The sequence below is a fragment of the Trachemys scripta genome, chromosome 6, assembly GCF_013100865.1.
Source record: "Trachemys scripta elegans isolate TJP31775 chromosome 6, CAS_Tse_1.0, whole genome shotgun sequence".
Classification (NCBI taxonomy): Eukaryota; Metazoa; Chordata; order Testudines; family Emydidae; genus Trachemys; species Trachemys scripta.
Window position 1 is genome coordinate 71,241,392 of NC_048303.1, and position 20,707 is coordinate 71,262,098.

A 20,707-nucleotide genomic window follows, 5' to 3' on the forward strand; every position below is an offset into this window, starting at 1 on the left:
TGCACGCATTTTTCAGAACACTTCAGGAAGCTGCAAGCTGGGACTTTCACCGTAGGGGAAGTCGAAATGCCCATTGTGATCCTGGGAGACCCTGCCTACCTCTTAATGCCGTGGCTTATGAAGCCATACACGGGGCAACTTGACAGCACCAAGGAGCGGTTCGACAACAAGCTGAGCAAGTGCAGAATGACTGTTGAGAGCGCCGTTTAAAAGCCCGCTGGCAATGCCTCTGTGGGAAGCTGGCCCTAGCCGACGACAATATTCTAATGTTTATAGCCACGTGCTGTACACTCCTTAATATTTGTGAAGGGAAGGGTGAAAGCTTCACTCAGGGCTGGACCGCAGCGGCTCAGCACCTGGAGGCTGAGTTTGAACAGCCAGAGACCAGGGCTATTAGAGGGGCGCAGGGCCATGAGGATCAGGGATGCCTTGAGGCGGCAATTTGAAGCTGAAAGCCACTAATATTTGTTGTTATGCTCGGCATTGCAGTGCTTTTAATGCTAGGAGATGATTGGTGCACATGATGCAATAAGGGGGTTTAACATAATTGTATGTTGCTTTGTAGTGCTCTTTTTGCTTTCACTTAATAGAATAAAGATTGCTTTCAAACCAACACAATTCTTTTATTAAAAGACAACTGAAGGAGAGAGTCAAATGAAAAAATACATCAGTAGGGAGGGGGTGGAGGAAGGGAAGGTTCCAGGAGGAGGAGGGGTCCTGGGACGGCTAAAGATTTCTGTATGTTCAGGGATCATATCCAACCTTCTCCTTTGGAGTACAGTGCAGCGGGGGCTAAACTGCAGAGGGATGGATGTTGAGTGCAGTGGGTAGTGGGAGTCCACAGTGCTGGACTGTGAGGAGGGAGGAGTGGAATGCGGGGGGTAGAGACTGGAGCCAGGAGGTTGATAAAAGCGTGTTGGCGGTGTCTGGGGGGAAATTTTGTGACAGTGGCTGCAGGGGAGGGCGGGCGCGGAGCTGCTCAGTTTGAAGAGCTAATATCGCCTGGAGCGTGTCCACTTGGCGCTCCATAACGTTTAAGAGCCACTCTGTGGCTTCATTGATTAGTTAAGTTAAATTTTCTGTGGAATATTGCTTGATTTGTGTTTGTACAGTTTGAGTGGATTAAGGTGGATACTTTTAATCTACATATGCTCAGATTCCCAACCCTAGCCATCCATAACATAATCTAGTAGCAGTAGCTGTGAAGTTGATTTTTATAAGGCAGTCTCATTTCTAGATGCAATTTGAATTCATGAAAGGGGAAATCTGCAGCTGTAAATAACCTGTTGTTCTAACCTGAAATAGCATGTGATTAAGCTACTTTGCTAAATAACGAGATTTTTTTAGTTAACTGATTCAACACAGCACTCAGCAGCATGACTTCTTTGTACTAATCATCGAGTTACTGATTGTGAAAGTTAATTTCATGCTGCCCTTTAATTCAGGGATGTTTTTTAGAACAAGTCTTTTGGGATACCATTTTAATGTAGTTCATCAGTCCAGATGAGTTATTTCATAGAGCAGCAGAGCCAAATGTCTGTCATCTAACTACTTGGGGATAATTCTATATCCCAGAAAACCAAATCCCCTTTTCACTGAATCTTCACAGAATTCCCCTCGCATGTGGCAGTCGCTTCTATTGTGAAACAATGTAAATTTTCCTCTTGATTTAAATGGCAAATAAAGGGCTATGTTAAATATATATTTTTGAACTCTGATATTCTCTCCTATATCTCTTTCAGTATTTGACTATATGAATCAATTGAATATTTAATGCAATGAGAAAATAAAAATGGTAAAGACTAATATATTGTTTTATATACTGGTAGGATTACCTTGTCTCCTTTAGCCAATACTCAGACTTTACAGTAGCATTCTTGCAGCTGTGAACAGAGAAATGTTGTCAAGAGAGGAGTACAGTATTCCACTCCTCCCTCCTCACAGTCCAGCACTGTGGACTCCCACTACCCACTGCACTCAACATCCATCCCTCTTTACAGTATCTCTGAAAAAGATGCTAAAACTAGCACTGTGGGATTCCATGGTCATTGTGCTTTCATATCTTCTATATTTAAGGTGATAGAATTCACAAGTAAAAAGTTCTTTTTTCTAACTGCCAGCCCTTGGGTCTGAGAGTCAAGCTGGCTTCTTTCCATCTTGCACTTCACGCTGTAAGGTTCTGTAGGCAAAATTAGATACACTTGTTGCTCTTCCACTTATGCTGATAATGGCGAGTATGCAAGCCCACTGTTTTCCCTGGAGTTCTATAGATGTAATTGATGCTTGCTTAGTAACATTCTGTTGATGGATCTCAAGACTATGTAATATAGCTTACTCAGCGTTAGCGGTGCAGGACAATAAGAAAAAATAAGGAAAAAAATATTGCTGACTGAAGTATGCAAATATGACTTTGTATACACAAAACAGCAGATTTATTGGGTAAGGAGGTACCATCTTTATAAAGTGGCCTTTCAGAGCAGAACCATATTTGAATCATTTTAATCTTTATATATATATATATATATATTCTTTAGTTTGTAAATAGATGATTTTTTCAGTTGGTTATTATTCTATTCTTCTGTTAATATATTGACACAGCCTTGAGTGAAATACATTATCTAGATCAGTTTAATAATCAGTCTAGTTAAACTAGTGGAACCCCCCAATATAGACACACTTAAATTGGTTTAATTCTTGCTTACATTGATTTATATTAAATTGGTAAATTTACTGGCAAAAGCTAAACTGATTTAAACAAAGGGTTAAACCAGTTTAAGTGTATGTCAGAGAGTTTCACTGGTTTAAACCAGGGCAGTAACTGATCTGGTTAAATATCTGGTCAGTTTGTTTCTAGTATAAACAAGGCCTTTTTAACATTGTAACTTTATTCTAGTTTGCCAAACCACAATAAACTTGAATTTGTAAATTATGATGAAAACAGGAGACTTGTGGGTGCATTGTATTTCATTTTGGACTTAATTATCATGTAACTGAATACTCATTGTTTGAGGTCTTGCAAAAGTTAGAAAGAGCAATGCTGTATATAGATATCGAAGAGCTTTCAAGTACCTTCCTCAGAGTATATATTGCTTGAGTTGAGACATTCTTCTCGTTGTTGCATAGCACTGCACTGACAAAATGTAGGTTTTCTGGGATTAACTTTTATGAAAGAAGCTCCATGCACATGAATGCAGCCCAATTCAGAGATTATTTTTAGCTATTGTCTATTGGCTTGAAGAAGGATCAGAAATGAAATGTACTCAAGGCACAGTCTCAGTGAACATTCAATAGCAAATGTGACTGGAGGACTAGACTAGTCCTAATCAGTGTGACTGTATGATGTCTAGATTTTTAATCTTGTTGAACAATAACAATACTGTTGGCGAGATCAAGCTTGGCAGGGAAAGTAAATCACAAATAGCGATGAAACATCTCTTCTCTACCTCATAAATTGTTACCTCAGGGCATGTCTACATGAACACTTATTGTTGTAACGATACTGTCTTTGGTGGGACACAACTGAGAGTTTCAATTCGGGACAAATTGCTTAGAGCGGGGCAGTTACAGCCCAAGGCTGGCTTTCCTTTACTTCTAAGGTATACCAAACAGAGAGGACTTTGGTCTCACCCACGGCTAACCATAAGTCATACAAGCAATTCCCTTAGACACTCTTGTTTCCCAGTATCACTACCAGCACCACTCCTTATGGGGACGAATAGTTATGAAAACCAGTACCCCAGTAAAAGAAAAAGGGTTCTCCTGGTCCCAAAGGACCAAGCCCCAGACCCAGGTCAATATATGTCAGATCTTACCCACAAATCACGCTGTTGCCAATCCTTTAAAATCTAAAGGTTTATTCATAAAAAGAAAGAAATATAGATGAGAGTTAAATTGGTTACATGGAATCAGTGACATACAGCAATGACAAAGTTCAGGCTTGTAGCAGTGATGGAATTAACTGCAGGTTCAAATCAAGTCTCTGGAGTACATCCACAGCTGGGATGGGTCATTCAGTCCTTTGTTTAGAGCTTCAGTTTGCAGCAAGGTTCCTCCAGAAGTAAGATTGAAGACAAGATGGAGGAGATACAGCAGCCTCTTATAATCTCTTGCCATGTGGCCTCTGCTTTCTTTGTTCCAAAGACAAGCCAACCAGCATATGGCATGGAAAAACCTTAAGAGTTTTGTCCATGGGCATGTCCCTGCATGCCTTGCTGAGTCACAAGGTGTATCTCAATGGGTCAGTTGTATAGCTGATGGTCCTTAATGGGCCATCCAGCAGGCTAGGTAGTGCTAATGCCAAATTGTCTGGGTTATCACCCAGAAACATAGCACAAGTTTGAAATACAGACAGTGCGGAGCCAATACTTATAACTTTAAATACAAAAATGATACTTGCATACAGATAGCATAATCATAACCAGAAAATCATAACCTTGTCTTAGACACCTTACATGACAACCTTTGTACAATATTTGCTGCAAATATATAACAGTGGTTGCAACAATTATCTATACGGTCATAGTTTATATCAATAACGTCACACCCCCAACGCAAAATTGATGCAGGAAGGGATGACGCAAACATCGCTGACTGCATCCCAAGAGCTCCCCATTCTTGGTTCTGTCTTACTACAGCTAATATTGGTGTATAACAGAAATGGTTTATCCACGTCATGTTCAGTAACGTCACAATTGTATGGTAAGCTGGGATGTAAATCTACAGCACTTCAGCAGGCTATGTACTAACTATCGGTGTGGACCCTGCTGCTGCACTCAAAAAGTTCCCTAGTGCATGTTGATGTGCTGCCGTTTGAAAGAGCAATATGTCAAAATGCACTAGGGTACTTTTAGGGTACTTTTAGAGTACCGCAGTGGGGTCCAAATGGACAATTAGTGTGCAGCATGCTCTAGCACTGTAGATTTACACCTCAGCAGAGATGACACACTGAGGGTGGCCTTATGGGAGTTATATGCCCCCCCTCCAAGATTTGCTGCTTGGCATGTAATGAGCATGCTCAGTAACATCTGCTGAAGCTGCTGCTCTCACTTTGGCTCCCCACCATCGGCAGATACGGCAATAAGTGTTTGTGCAGATGTGCCCTCAGGAACAGTATGGAATGTTATGAAATGACTCTACCTAATCCAGTAGAGCAGGGTGGGCAAACTATGGCCCACAGGCCAGATCCGGCCCACGAGCTTGCGCTGGGGTGGCGAGTTGGGGGCCACACTACACGGGTCGGGGGCTGCACCATGTGGCTTGGCCCCACTCTGGCACTCCAGCCAGGGCACCGGGTCAGGGGCCGCACCACACTGCTCAGCCCTCCTCTGGTGCTCCAGCCGGGGTGGCGGGTTGGGGGCCACACCACACGGCTTGTCCCAGCTCCGGCACTCTAGGTGGGGTGCCAGGCTGGGGGCTGCACCATGTGGCTCCCAGAAGCCGTGGCATGCCCCCTGTCCAAGGGTTGCAGGCCGCTCCACTCCTAGGAGCCAGAGAAGGGCCATGCCACGGCTTCTGGGAGCACTTGAGGTAACTTCCGCTCAGAGCCTGCACCCCTGAGCCTCTCCCCATGCCCCCACCCCCCTCCCCAGCCCTGATCCCCCTCCTGTTCTCCAAATCTCTCAATCCCAGCACGGAGCACCCTCCTGCACCCCAAACCTCTCATCCCCAGCCCAGAGCCTGCACCCTTCCTGCACCCTTGTCCCAGCCCTGAACCCCCTCCGAACTCCTTGGTCCCAGTCCAGAATACCTTCCTACACCTCAAACTCATCCCAACTCCACCCCAGGACTTGCACCCTCAACCAGAGCCTTCACCCCCTCCTGTACCCCATCCCCAATTTTGAGAGCATTCATGGCCTGTCATACAATTTCTATTCCTCAAAAAGTTTGCCCACCCCTGCAGTAGAGTGTCAGACTGTTTGCTCTTGTCCAAATAACTTAGGTTACCAGTAGAAATCAGCTGCAGTGAATCTCGTTAATAACATCCACCAGAAACCTTAGTGGCTGCAGGATGAGAAGAGACTGTGAAACATATGAGTATCGATTGGTCAAGAATTTCTTTTTTGTGTTATGCAGTGAATGATCTGGGAGGTGACTTCAAAGGACATGGCAAAAGCTCCTCAGCGGCTGACAAAGTTGTTGAAGAAATAAGAGCAAAAGGAGGAAAAGCAGAAGCTAACTATGGTATGTTATTTTCCATAATAGATTTAATAAGGACACTTCATTTATGGAAATAGTACATTCAGCTTTTACCAAATGAAAAAGTAACAGTTGGTGACAAAGGACTACTCCAATACTATTAGTAATTTAATTCATTCAATGAGATAAAACATTGTTCGGAGGCTGGGGGAGATGGAGACATAAAGCATCTTAAAATGAAATCTCTGATTTCTTTATTCACTTGAACTCTTGGCACCGGTATGCTGGAGGGGAGGAGCAATCCCTCCTCTCCCCCACCCCCCGCAAAAGGTAGTCTTTTCTGTGACTTAGCAAGCTTATCATTTAGCCAACATAGAAACTAGACTGCCTGTTTTTAGTGAGTTTAGCTTCTTGGTTTTCATGTAATGTTAAAATGCTGCACTGTTTGGCTTGTGCAGGAATTGCAGTGGGCTAATTGCCTGCAGTGGCTAAAATTTCATTTTACCCTATAGGGATTTCACATGAGCAATTCACTTTTTCTTTTTAAATGCATCACATTCCATGTGGTTATCTACATTCTAGAAGTACGTTGTATACAGTAATATGTGGCTGTGTAACTAATAAATGATTTTATTTGGAGATCACACCACTACCTGTTTTGTTTACAGATTCCGTGGAGGCTGGTGAGAAGCTTGTGCAGACAGCCCTTGAAGCTTTTGGGAGGATAGGTACAATTATTAACTTATAACTTGTTTGTTTGTGAATGCAAAGTCATCTTAAGCAGTGCAGTTAACAATCAAGAGTTAGTGATAACATGTACAGGAAATTCAATGTAATTAAATTCAAGATTGTGGTGTTCTATTCTCTGTAGTCCTAAACAAATGAAAAAGCCGCTTCCCAGTAACTAGAGGTTAATAGTTGCTAGTATAAAAGAAAATTGCAAGCTTTATCTAAGTAATTATTTTGAGCATTTAAAGTGTTTATGGAAGGAACACTATTCCTTCAATATGTATAAATGACAGTACATCTTTTTCTGTAAATAAGTGTTGTCCGGCTATGCCGGAAGGAGGACAGGACACACTGGATGTGGTATAATTAGGATGCAACTTTATTCCTAAATGTCTGGGAGTGCCCAACAGATAAAAGTGTACAGTGCAGGTAATTCCATAATCATTTACACATACTGAGACAGGCTGCTGTCAGCTCTCCCTCTTTACCCATCCTGATCCCCAGCCAACCCACTGCTGGGACCCAGCCACCCTGATTGAAGGTTAAGGGGGGCTATAAAGGAGTGGGGGGGTTGATTCCCTGCTGTACCAGTTAGAGGAGCCCTGAATCTTTCCCTGTTTCTGCTCCCTTAAATAACCCCCTGAAATCCTTTACCAATTCATTTGATCTGCTCACCATCGCCTTTCCCTGTGGAGTACCTGCACCAAACATTGGCTCCATGATTACGTAATGAGTTACGACATCATAGCCCAATCCCCGTTTCGTGTTCATCCTAGCTAAGCTCCCAACCCCCTGTGGGAAAGGCAACCCCCCCCACCACCACTTTTGCCTTGGCTAATCTGGCAGTAAGGGAAAAAGTCCTTCCCAGCCCCCTGAGAAAGGAGCGACGAGTGTAATGCCCACAGCAGATCATGACAAAACCTGCTATTTAGCTACTTCCAAAGATGGGAGGGTGGATGCTGTTCCACCTGGTCCAGGTAAAAAAGGGCTTTTCCTGCACTGCTGTGCGTCTAAATAGTGCCTCTCTCTCTTCCATTCACTTGTGGGGGTTGGTCAGCATCCCCACACAAACCTGATCTGAAGCTGCCTCAGCCAGTCATTCTGGCTCTCTAGCTGTTAAAGAGGCCACACACCTTTTCCTACAAGACAGACAACGGTACCCACTCCATAATGTGCACTGTGGTCATTGTGGATGACTTCTGTAGGGGCTGAATCTGTCAGGAATATATAAAAGTTTATTATAACGTTAGTATCATCTCTCTTTTTACATAGGGTAGAAAGGAACTCTGATTCCCCTTATGCCTCTGTTTTAAGGTAGCATGTTGTTGCTTTTACACCCTTTATTAAAGGGAGACCAATGATTTAGAAATAACATTTCCTTCCGAAATTTTTCGCTTACTATTATTTCTAGCAACACCTAATTATAACTTAAAAATTTGTGCATTTGACAGCACTTCGTGTATAACCAATTTCACAGTTTCCCTTGTTAATACAGTTCTTTCACAGAGAAACAGGAGGTGAAATACAAAAACGTAATTTTAAGAATCACAACATTTGTCAGGGAAACTCGGGAGAAGTTTTACAACCTGGAACTTGTATGATTTAGTTTTTTGAAACTGACTGGCTTTGAAGGTGATTGTTGTTCTTTTCATATAAACACTGAATGTGGTAACATAAAACAGAAGGTGAATTTATTTATACACATCACTCTTCATCTTCCCCTTCCAAAACAAACAAACAAAACAGAAGCCAACAAATGAGAATTCAACTCTCTCCAGTGGGCTGCTCCATTTAAAAATAAGCATATATCAGGTAATATGGTCTTTCAAGTTATTACCCAATTTTTGGACCTTCCTTACAGGTCTTCTCTAAAGTTGGCAAATAATGGTTTGCCCTTATTTATGGTTTCCCAGTAGATCTCCATTTCTGTGAAGATCAGTCCCCTCGTCTTTATCACCAAGTTGTCCTTCTCTCAAAGATTACTCCAGACACTTGCCAACTGTCATCGTAGAACAATACCCAAAACTTTAGACCTACACCTGGGAAAACTAACACAGCAACCCAGACATCTTAGCATTACTGAATCTATGATAGCCCATATTCTGGGCTGGACTGTCATTTCAGTTTATCATTATTCCAGAATAAAAGAGAACTTGCATTCCAAGACAGAGAAAATATACTTCTAAAGCATGGTGACTAGTTCCTGAAATATTGATTGTTCAGTGTTCTTCCTTAAAACAGTATATGCAGCCTTAAAGGAAGTGTATATCATTTCACTTTTTTCTTGGCTTTGTTTTATGTTCGCTTTTAATAACTTAGTCTACTCCGCAGTGTCTGTCTTGCCCTTTTGCTGAAGGTAGTGCAAGGAAGCATAGTTCTGACTTGCTCTGGCACATCTAAAAGACAGAATTATTGATACACATAAATAGAGAGCAAACTTTGAACTTTGATCTGTTTTATTATCATGCTATTATGAAGCTAGTCATTTAATCCTTGATGAACAGAATTGAAAGAATGTTGAAGAGATTCATGAAGAGTTAAAGATGCTCAGTAACATTTGAGTAATTCTCTTTACTTTTGCCTTACCTTAGTGAAGAATAGACTGTTGTGGTGCTACAAAGAGTAAAAGATCCCAAATGTTTTCTTAATTAATAAAGTTTGTGGTTTTGCAAATGCTTATCAGTATTAAAGGAATAATCATTATCTAACTTTTTACTTTGGCTGAGTTCCTGGAAATTTGGTCAGAGCTGAGGAATGGATAAGAAAAAAAGCAAATAAAACTCTATAAAGCATTAAGCTTTTGTGTGTTAATTTTTCTTCCATTTCTTCACTTATCTCTTGCCCTCTCTTCCCACTTCTGTCTTCTGTTTTCATTCTCTCCTTTTATTTCCAGCCATTTCCTTCTTTCTACTGTTTTCTTCAATCCTTTTATTTTTCCATCTTCTCCCTCTGTTTTCTCTCGATCTGTTCCATTTCTCCCTTAAACTAAACAGTTTTCCCCTTCTGTATATTTCTTTCTCCTGCCCTGATGTTCGCATTCCCTTATGCTCAGGGTAGCATGTGCAGAACGGAAACCTAGGCAGTGAGTGATGAAAAACTGAGTGGGTGGTTCTGAAGCTCCCTTTCTTACCTTATTGTTGGTTGTGGGTCTGAGTTACGTTACAGGCTTTCTGACTCTTTGACCATGGTGCCACCCACTTTGAGTTTGGGTGCATTCCACTTTTATGTTACCATAAATCATGTCATTCAGAATTCGTAGCAAGTAGCATCATTGATCTGGGCAGTCTCATCACTACAAACTTGAGCGTGATGTCACTGAGGAAGGGGGCCGGTTTATGGCACCTTCCCATCAGTGCTTAATGTTGTCATCTCAACACCTGTGTCTACTTATGAGGCTTCACTGCAGCCTGTGGCAGACTGGGACTACATGTCCCAAAATACTTTGAAACATAAGGAAAGCCATGCACTTTCCAATTCTGGAACAGCCCTAGTCAGTATGAGTGAGCAACTATTTAACAATTATAACACACTGTATGTGTGCGCTTATAACCTAGATTTTGAAGGCAGGAGCAGAGTTAAAGAAGGTGCAGATTCATACTCATTCATACTTAAAATGTTTTGTTTTTGTGTTCTTTGCAGATATTGTTATAAACAATGCTGGGTAAGTAAATATGAAGGTAGCTTTTCCCCATTGTTGTACCATATTCTAATCCTTTTGTTTAAATACATGTTCACCTTCCTTTTTTGTTTTCCTGACAACGTATTTTAGGATTCTGAGGGACCGTTCATTTGCTAGGATAAGTGATGAAGACTGGGGTAAGTTGATTAACTTTGAAGTAGTGAAGGTTCCTAGACGCTAAGTAAATGCCACCCCATCCTCATGAGAGTGTGAGGGGCACAGATTGGGGTGTGTGTGTTTGTACCTGACCTTAGAGATTCACACATCGCCTGCAAATCTCAGCTCCAAGGTGCTTAATTCGTTATCGGCTTTCACATTGGGTCAGTGGTGCAATCCATACTGGACTCCTGCAAATGTTGCCCCCATCTCAGGTGGGAAAAAAAAAAGCACTCATAAAAACCAGACCTCCTGGTTAAGGAAACCAGGCACCAATTTTTCCATGTGGGAAAAATGCATTTGTAACCCAAAGAAACCCCTGCAACCCTCAGCAGTCCAGAAAGACAGACCACACCCAAAACCTATAACAAAGGAAGGGTGGTGTGAAGCTGCAGTGCCCAATGGCAGTCAGAACAGGATAGCAAGCAAATACCCCTCAGTGAAGTGATGGGGAATGAGCACCCAATTAATTCCCCAAAAGACTGCCAGTAAGAGGCAGGAACTGCAGAAAAAGACAGTCCATGGCTATGCTTAAGTTCTGTGATACCGTGAGCTCCATGTGCTAGAGCTGCACACAGGACAAGAAGGGGAGCAGGGAGAAAACCAGCCTAGTCAGTTCAAATGCCCATCCCACAGCATTTCAAAATGTAATTGTAAAAAATACAATGCACATGTCCAGACTGTGATTAAATTAGCTGAGTGTGAATGAAGTGAGATGAAGCTAAATAGGCTTCTCATTTTTTTTTCTTGGAGGATGTAGAAACTGCATATTTATTTTGCCACAAAAGAGAAAAGAATCAAATGTCTGTTCAACTAATTTGATTGTAGATATAATTCATAGAGTTCATTTGAAGGGATCATTCCTGGTCACCAGAGCTGCATGGAATCATATGAAAAATCAGAAGTTTGGAAGGTAAAACTGTATACGGTTAATTTTTTCATCAGTAAACAGTAGATTGACATGATCTTTCTGATGCTGCAATGGATTACTTGATAATTCTTGCTCCCCTTTAGTCAATGGGAAGGAAATAATCACTTTGTGCCCAAATGTGTGAGGTTGACATCCATTTGTTTCCTGCCTTCTCCTACACACACACTGTGGATAACATCCTAACAACTTTTTTTTTTTTTTTTTGGAAGTTATTTTTATCTTTCAATAAACATCTCCAGATTTATTGTGAAGATTTGTGTGTGGGCTCTGCCTGGTGTGTTCCCAAAGCTGATGTGGTGCTGTCAGTTCACATTATATCCAGATTTATATTTTTCACCTTTATATCTATTTTTTGTAGCGATTGTCCTGGTGTTTTGGCAATCTGGCTGTTTAGCCTGATCCACCTAGAAGTTGAAGATTAAATTAGTTTGTGCTTCATTCTGTGACCAAATGGCATTCTGTGTCTGAGTATGAAGTGAGAAGGAGAGATTGGTAGCAAAATATTTTGCCCATTTGATCACTTATTGGGCATAATTTTGGGAATTGCATCCCTGTATATATATGACATAATTCTTCTCTTGCTCTGTTTTGTAAATCACTTTGTTTATTGCCAAATGATGTTAGTATTATTTACCAAATGTATCTTCACATAATGTGTAGAAATGTGTTACTTGCAGAATGTCTGCTTCTGTACACTTTTTAGCTTTTTCTCACCTTGACTCTCTTAACATAACCAAAGCACCTTTATTTGGACTGAAGATGGTGAAATCGTGTTGATGTAGCAATTGGGAATGACGTTGAGACAGATTCTTATCTCAGTTACGCTTGTGTTAACTTGGAGTGACTCTCGTTAAGTCAGTGCAGCTACTGTAGATACACACTCTGTGTAATTCAGATCAGAATCGGGACTGGTTATGGTGAGAATCATTTTTAACTGCTCAAAAAGGATATGTGACATGCAGTAGGCGCTGATTCAGTCAAGTACTTAAACTTGTGTCTAACTTTAATCATGTCAGTAGTGCTATTGATTACGTAGGGTGTGGGTGAAAACAGTTTTCAACTTAGCAAATTTTTCTGTTTGTCAAACCTATTTTTAAGATGTAAAAATATCTCCATATGAAATATGTGGTTAAGTGCAAACATACATTTCATTAGTGCTCTCCCCAGTTATAACAAAATAGTTGTGCCATTATGCCAGTGGTTGCAAGTTGCTATTTCTGCTCTAATATGAGACCAAATTCTGAGAGGTGCTGAGCACCTATAACTCCCCTTGCATTACTCTTCAGTATTTGTGCCATTTTTTGCATCACCCCAACACATTCGAAAAAGTTGCTTTTTAATTACTCATACTTTCATTTTGACATGTTGAGATGTTACAGAATTACCATTCCTGTGGTTTCAGGATGTGTAATTGTCAGAAGCCAAAAATGGCTGCAACACATAACCTGGCATCCTCTAGAAACTATTAATTTTCTGTTTTTCCTTCTCTTCAAGAATAATTATGACTTCCTCAGCTGCTGGAATATATGGCAACTTTGGTCAGGCAAACTACAGTGCTGCCAAACTTGGCCTTTTTGGTCTTTCAAATACACTTGCAGTTGAAGGCAGAAAATACAACATCCACAGTAACACAATTGCACCTACTGCTGGGTCGAGGCTGACTCAGACTATCATGCCACAAGGTAAGTAACTTGAGCTCGTGAGAATTGAGTCTTTGCAAGTTGGAGCACAACCAGTTTTCTCACCAATTGAAACGTTCCATTCCTTTACACTTCAGAAACTCTTTTCTTGTCTATTTATGATAAATGATCTTTCCAGTTTCAGGTGCTGTAAGGAAGTAAGACATCAGAAGAGAGCTCTAGCGGCCTTTATAATTCACTAGAATTGTTTTATGTGCTGAAACTTTGTCACTGTAGCTTTATTCATTTCCCCATTTTCTTCAGTAGGTATTGGATCAGGGCTGTATTTGTGGTGTTTGCATTTATTGTAATATTACTGTTTGTTTGCAATGTGGTATATGTTTCACAAAATATGGAGTAGACAAAGCTGACCTGAGTAAATTAAAACAGGAGATGAGAGAAGGTAGATAAGTCTGACATAACACATTGAGCAACCAGCAGAATGCACCCTTTACATACCATATACTTATTAAACTTGGACTGGATTATACTAATATAATATTATTATAATGGATTGTGTGAAAGGCTATACAGGAAAATGTTTTGAGAAGGGTTTTGAAGAAGATGGTGAATAAATAAATGAAAAGATGAGATCAGAGGTTTGGGTTGGTTGAAGTTTTTCTGATGCTGTTTAGTTACTTAGACTGGTCTTGATAGTCTCCACATAAGAGGAAAGTAGGCAAAACTTGGAGCACTAAGAGTTATAGATTTTTAATGCCATTATGATGATGTAGTCTGCAAAACACAGGCCTTGGAACTGTCCCCAGAAAATATACTACTTTGTAGTAATATAACAAACTGCGAGCCCAATTTTTAAACATTTCAGAAATTGGCTATTTATATAATCTTTTGATGCATGTGACGGGGTACGACTGACCACTGTGGAGCCTCCTGCTGGCTGTCATGGGAATTAGCTCTGATCTCTATGGCACCCTCTTCTTTTGGTGCCTCGCCACTGTCACTTTTGTTCCGAGACCCGTGCGTCCTCTTCAGTGACGCTGCCCTCCAGGGGATCTGCAATCTCTGTCCAGCCACTCCCTCAGTGGCAACTGCAGTCCATTGTCCCAGGGACACTTCCCATGTGGCTCCAGCATCCTCTTCTGCCCTTACCTCAAGGCCTCAGCCTGCAGGCCCTAGCAGCCAGCCAGGAGCTCTCTCTAGCTCCCCAGTTTCTGCTTGCAGCACAACTCTGTCCCAGGTGCTGGCACTCCTTCCTCCTCCTAGGACCCTGATCTTCTCCTCTTAAGCTCCACTCAGCTACTGATCTCTGCTCTGCCCTCGCAGTCCTCCTTATATGAGCCTGCTGGCCCATGATTGGCTGCTCCTCTTAGCCCCTTTCCAATTGGCTGACTCCCTAGGGCTGCTTTTTACTCCTTTTCTGCCAGTGAGGTGTAGCTGCCCCATCACAATGCCCAAGTACTAATGTTTTGTTTTATTTATTTTTTTAAGTGCAGCATTTTCTTTATTCCTTTGGAAGTATTTTTTCCCCAATAATATCTAGCTTTTTCCTCTCAAAGCATTCAGAAGGAATCATCATCCCATTCTCTTTAGGAACTAACAGTGTGCCAGACCCAGCAGTACATAGTGTTTGAGGATGGAACTGTATGAAACCAATGCAAGGCTTTTAAATTTGGCATACATAGACTCTGACTCCTTCAGAAGATCCTGTGGTATCTCTTCTGACAGTGTTAGTCTCTCGAAAGTTGAATTGCCTTTATTGTCTCTCATAATTCTTTTGCGGAACTAAACTTATCTGCTCTGCCTTCCTATGATGATGATCATAGATTTTAAGACTAGAAGGGGCTATTAGATCATCTAGTCTGACTTCCTGTATATTATAGGCTATGAAATTTCACCCACCTTACCCTGTATTGAGCCTTATTGTGTTTGGCTAAAGCGTACCTTCCAGGAAGGCTTCTAGTCTTGATTTGAAGACGTTGAAATAAAGAGGGCCCACTGCTTCCCTAGGTATGCTGCTTCCAATGGTTTAATCACCTTCACTGTTAAGAACGTGTGCCTTATTTCAAATTTGAATTTGTCTGGCTTCAGCTTTTAGCCATTGGTTCTTGTTATACCTTTCTCCACTTAATTAAAGAGCCATTTAATAGCTGGTTTTTTCTCCCTGTGAAGATACTTGCACACTGCAGTCATCACTCTGCAGTCTTCTTTTTGATATGTTAAACAGATTGAAAGCTCACTGTAAGACAATTTCTTCAATTCTCAAATAATTTTTGTGGCTCTTTTTTGCACCCTCTTCAGTTTTTCAACATTCTTTTTAAAATTTGGACACCAGAACTGTATGCAATAGTATACTGTCTATCTTACCAGTGTCCTATAGAGAAGTAAAAATCATGTCCGTACTACTGCTCGCTGATCTGGAGCTCACATTGAGTTGTTTGTTCACTATGAACCCTAAATACTTTTCAGAGTCATTTCTTTCCAGGACACAGTCCCGCATTCTGTACATATGGCTTATATTCATTTGCTCTTGGTTAGCCAGTTCCTAATCGATGTAAGGTGTGCTTTTATTGGTATTGCATAGTGCTAATTTTTTAATCAGAATGTTGTGCAGTACTCAGTCAAATGCTTTACCAGAGTCTAAATATATTACATCTGCGTACTTATCTTTATCAACCAGACTTTATCAAAGAATGAAATCAGATTAGTTTGACAAGACATATTTTCTATAAAACCATGTTGACTGGCATTATTTATATTCCTGTTCTTTATTGATTGAATCCTACATCAGCTTTTCCATTATTTGCGTGGGATTAATGTCAGGCTAACCAGTTTATACTTGCGTCTCTTGAAATATTGGAACAACATTAGTCCTCTTCTAGTCTTCTGGAATTTCCTGGGTATTCTAAATGAACATCAGTGGGCAGAGATCTCATTAGCCAAGTCTTTTAGGACCCTTGGGTGCAAGTTATACAAGCTTCCTGGTTTAAAATGGGTTTATCACTAGTAGATGTTGTTTAACGTCCTCCTTAATTACTGGAAAGTCCATCATCCACATGTGATACAAATATATCATCCTTCTTCTTTCGAAATACTGAACAGAAACATGTATTGAACAGTTCTGCCTTTTTTGCATCATTATTAACAGTTTTACCATCTTCATCTAGTAATTGGCCTATGATATTGCTAGGATTTCATTTGTTCCTGATGTATTTAAAAACTCCTTTTTTACCAACCTTTGCTCTGATAGCTATGAAGTTTTCCTTGATGTTGTTCATTTCCCTTATCCATTTTGTGCACTCAATAGCTTCTAATTTATATTATCTATTTCTCCTTTTTTTCATTGTTATATATTGCTTTTTTATTTCTAGTTGCTGCATTTATTTCTCCATTGAATGAGTATGGACTTTTAGCCAGAGTTGCCATTTTTCAGATTGTGGAATTAAGGATTTTAGGCCATCTAACAAACTCTTCTAAAAGAACCCCCAATTGTAATTCACATTTTTCTGTCTATCAATTTTAGTCATAATTTTCCTTAGCCTTGGGAAATTTTCTCTTTTTGAAGCGGTGTGGGGGCTTATATTTTATATATAATGTATTTATTTATTACTGATAAGGACTCTCCTTTGTTTGCCCATAATGAACATAATCAGATCAGGATCACTGGTCTTTAGGCAACCACCAACTTCCAGTCCAGTGATTAATTCATCTTTATTTCTCACAGTGAGGTCCAAAATCATTACCTCATGTGGGGTGCAATACTTTTGTGTTAGAAATTTATCATCTATAATTTTTAGAAACTGTAACAATGTAATGTCTTCCAGATTGAAATCTCCCATAACAACCTTTCTTCCACACATTACAGATAGGTGCTTACGGAATAATTCATCATGTTCTCTGGTTTAATTCAGTGATCTGTAACAGACCCCCACTAGTACCACATCATGGGCATTGTTAGGTTGTAACTAACAAATGAGAAGTGAGCCACTGCTGATTACAGTTAAGGCTTCAGTTTAGTCACGGGTAATTTTAGTAAAACCCATGGACAGGTCACGGGCAGTAAACAAAAATTCACATCCCGTGACATGTCCATGACTTGTACTATATACCCCTGACTAAATCTTGGTGGGTGGGGGCCCGTGGGTGCTGGGGGGGGGGGGGGGCGGCCCGGGACTCTCGCTGTTGCTAGAGGGGGGGGGGCAGGGGCAGCATGCAGCTCGGGACTCACGCGGGTGCGGGGGGGGGGGTGGCTGGTGGCAGCATGCAGCCTGGGACCCCCGCTGGTGCTGGACGGGGGGGCAGGGCTGGCAGGCTCCCTACCTCGCTCCATGTGCTGCCTCCACCCCGAGCGCTGGCTCCGCCCGTGGCCAATAGGAGCTGCAGGGGCAGTGTCTGTAGGCATAGGCAACGTGCTTGTAGGCATAGGCAGCGTTACTTCTGGGGAGCCCCCAGAGCCAAGCGCCAACCAGAGCCCTCACCCCCTCCCGTGCCCCAACCCCTTACCCTGAGCCCTGTCCCACACCCAAACTCCTACTGCTTCTGGGGGAGGAGGGTGTGGTGGCCAAGACTGCCCCAGTAGCGGCTGGTGCGGCTGGCCCAGGGCTGCTCATGCTGCTCAGGTGGCCCCCAGGCCAGCCACACTGGTAACGGAGATCACAGAATCCATGACCTCCGTGACAAACTCGCAGCCTTAATTATAGTTCGTATCTTAGACTCCTCTTGATTTATCAAAGATGTATTCTGCTGTTGGTTTTATAGTGGACTGCCTGAAATATTTGCTGTCTCCAAAGCATTGCAAGGCCAGTTTTGTTTAATTCATTTGCCCATTCGTTGTGTGTGGAAAGTTAATAGAGTATTGTATTTTTAATAGCATGGCCTATGAATACTAAGCAGAAGGATGTGTGTTTTGTAAAATGTATGAAACCTATTGTTGATTTTTTTCATCCATATATGTCGCACTGAATGGAGAGGGAGATGATTGATAGTCAACTGCACAATTTTTCAGTTGTGTGTTATTCTAGTAATCCTTTAAATCACCAACTGGTCAATCGTGATAGACTGGTTGATCCTAGAGGATCTCCCAGTTGATTGCAATCTCCAGTGGTGTAGTGGGGCTGCTGCTAAGGCAGACTCCCTGCCTGCCCTGGCCCCATGCTGCTCCTAGAAGTGGCCAGCGTAGCCCTGGGGGTGGAGGGGCAAGGATCTCCCTCCGCGCACTGCTCCTGCCTGCAAACACCGCTCCCGCAGCTCCCATTGGCTGGGAACGGGGAGCTATAGCCAATGGGAGCTGCATGGGTGGTGCTTGCAGAGAGGGGCAGTGCGCGGAGCCATGTGCCCCCTGCCGGGCCACAGTGGCGCATTGGGCCCCTTCCAGGAGTGGCGTGGGGCCTGGGTAGGCAGGGAGCCTGGCTTAGTGGTAGCCACGCTGTACCACCGACCGGGAGCTGCTGGAGGTAAGTCCTGCCCTGTGGAAGGCCATACCCCAACCCCTAGCCCTGAGCCCCCTCCCAGAGCCAGCACCCCAAACTCCTTCCTGCACCCTCCTCCTGCACCCCAAGCCCTGACCCCTCCTCCCAGAGCCAGCACCCTGTACCCCCTCCTGCACCCAGACTCCCTCCTAGAGCTTGTATCCCTCACCACCTCCTGTTCCAGGCTCAGCCCAGAGCTCCTTCCCACACTGCAAACCCCAGCCCAGAGCCCACACCCCTCCCGAACCCCAATACCCTACCCCAGGCTAGTGAAAGTGAATGAGGTTGCGGGAGACGTTTGGTAATGCTGATTTCCCCTAAAGCAGAGAGTGCTTCTTTTCTGTCCATCAGATATTGATGGAGATCTGTCTTCCTTTGCCTTAGTGAAACAATTCTAAAAAGGGCATTATTTTAAAATAAATACTTTTTTGTATATCACTGAGGGTATTTGGAAACACCTGCACTGTTAAACCTTCCAAGCCCTTCTCCTGGGAGTTTGTATTGTAATTATCAGCTAACTTTTATCTATAGAACAGCTAGAGATCTGTTTTAGTGCAACTGAAACAAAGTAACATTTATGAAAACAAAAATGGAAAGGATTTGCAGCACAACTCATTCAAATTACAGTGAATTTGATCATTCCTTCCAGAAAGTTTGAGAAATGAATGATGATGGGAAAGGGTTTGGTGAATAAAGTATTTGAATGCTGATGTATTCATACTGATATTTGTTTGTTTTTTCAATTTATTCCAGATATGGTGGATGCTTTCAAACCAGAGTATGTGGCTCCCTTAGTTCTTTGGCTTTGCCATGAGAAGTGTCAGGAGAATGGCAGTCTGTTTGAGGTGATACTTTTTTGCATTTTAACATGCAAGAGGTTTGTTCTTTTGTAACCCAATGCAGTTATAGTCACTCTTCTGGAGCTGCAGTGTTCTTTGAAGTGGTGGCATTCTGTTGTGATAACAATGAAACAGTGGCATACTATGTACCCAGTAAAAAGGGTAGCACCAAAAATTTATTTTGTTACATGTGCCAGATATTCTGGGCAATAGTGAAGTAGTTAAATGTTAATGTTAGTAGTAAAATATTCTTTTGTGGCATTAATTTTTGTTAGTGTAGCTGTATTGTGAGGGGAATCTTTATATTGCTCCATCTCATGTGAACAAAAGGTTTGTAAATTTCCAGTGCTGGTAGCTTGCAGAATAGATCTGTCTGTTTATAGCACTGACCGTCTCCTCCTTCCCCCTCTCCCTTATGGTGCACCAGGCCATATTCCTACCCTTTACTTTCTCTTATTCTGATAACAGAGCGGTGAAATGTAGAGAACATTTGATTTCTCTGCACAAAAAGAAATGCTGGGTGTAAAAGTTATTCACAGACTATACACAGGATCCCTTTTATGTTCTCTCAATGTGCTGACACAGTTAACTGGCTTTATTTTAGGAATTCAGCATCAGCTCTAGAACCTGAAGCTAGTTCTAACTCCATTTGTAAAAAGGATTATAGTTCAAGTTGATACAATCCCTTTAGAAACAAGAGCACAGTTATTTTCCAGCACAGCTGTATGTCTCGTATGTTTATGACTGACTTCTATCTGTAATTATTCTCTTACAACTTCACCAGCCTAAAGTTGATGTGATTGTATTTTGTTTGTGTAGGATAGGTGCATGTAAGTGTGGGTTTGCATCTCTCCCAAAAATCAAAAGCCTAGAAAAGAGCTAGTTTTATTATCATGTCTGATGTAGTTGCATCAGTGCTGTTTTTAGAAAGGGGGGAATTTACACAATTCATATGTGAAACAGGTGCACACAGACCAACTTCCAGATGGGATCAAAGATTTATGATTCTGGGCATGCTCTTCAAGCCTCTTTTTTTATTAAAGTAAAGATTGCTTGTTGGCATCAATAGCTTATGTTTTTTTTTCTTTAAATGATGGCATTTTCAGAAATGTGTAAGTGACTTAAAAGCACAA

General features: G+C 41.7%; 1 protein-coding gene across 1 annotated transcript in view; it reads left to right on the forward strand.

The window, feature by feature from the left end:
- The window catches only part of HSD17B4 (hydroxysteroid 17-beta dehydrogenase 4), a 107,599-nt gene that overhangs the window by 10,482 nt on the left and 76,410 nt on the right, over positions 1-20,707 (forward strand). The window contains exons 3-9 of the mRNA XM_034774494.1: positions 6,073-6,180; positions 6,804-6,863; positions 10,504-10,525; positions 10,634-10,680; positions 11,528-11,612; positions 13,125-13,312; positions 19,489-19,580. Of these exons, the coding sequence (XP_034630385.1) occupies positions 6,073-6,180; positions 6,804-6,863; positions 10,504-10,525; positions 10,634-10,680; positions 11,528-11,612; positions 13,125-13,312; positions 19,489-19,580 (602 nt within the window). The remainder of the gene's footprint in view (positions 1-6,072; positions 6,181-6,803; positions 6,864-10,503; positions 10,526-10,633; positions 10,681-11,527; positions 11,613-13,124; positions 13,313-19,488; positions 19,581-20,707) is intronic.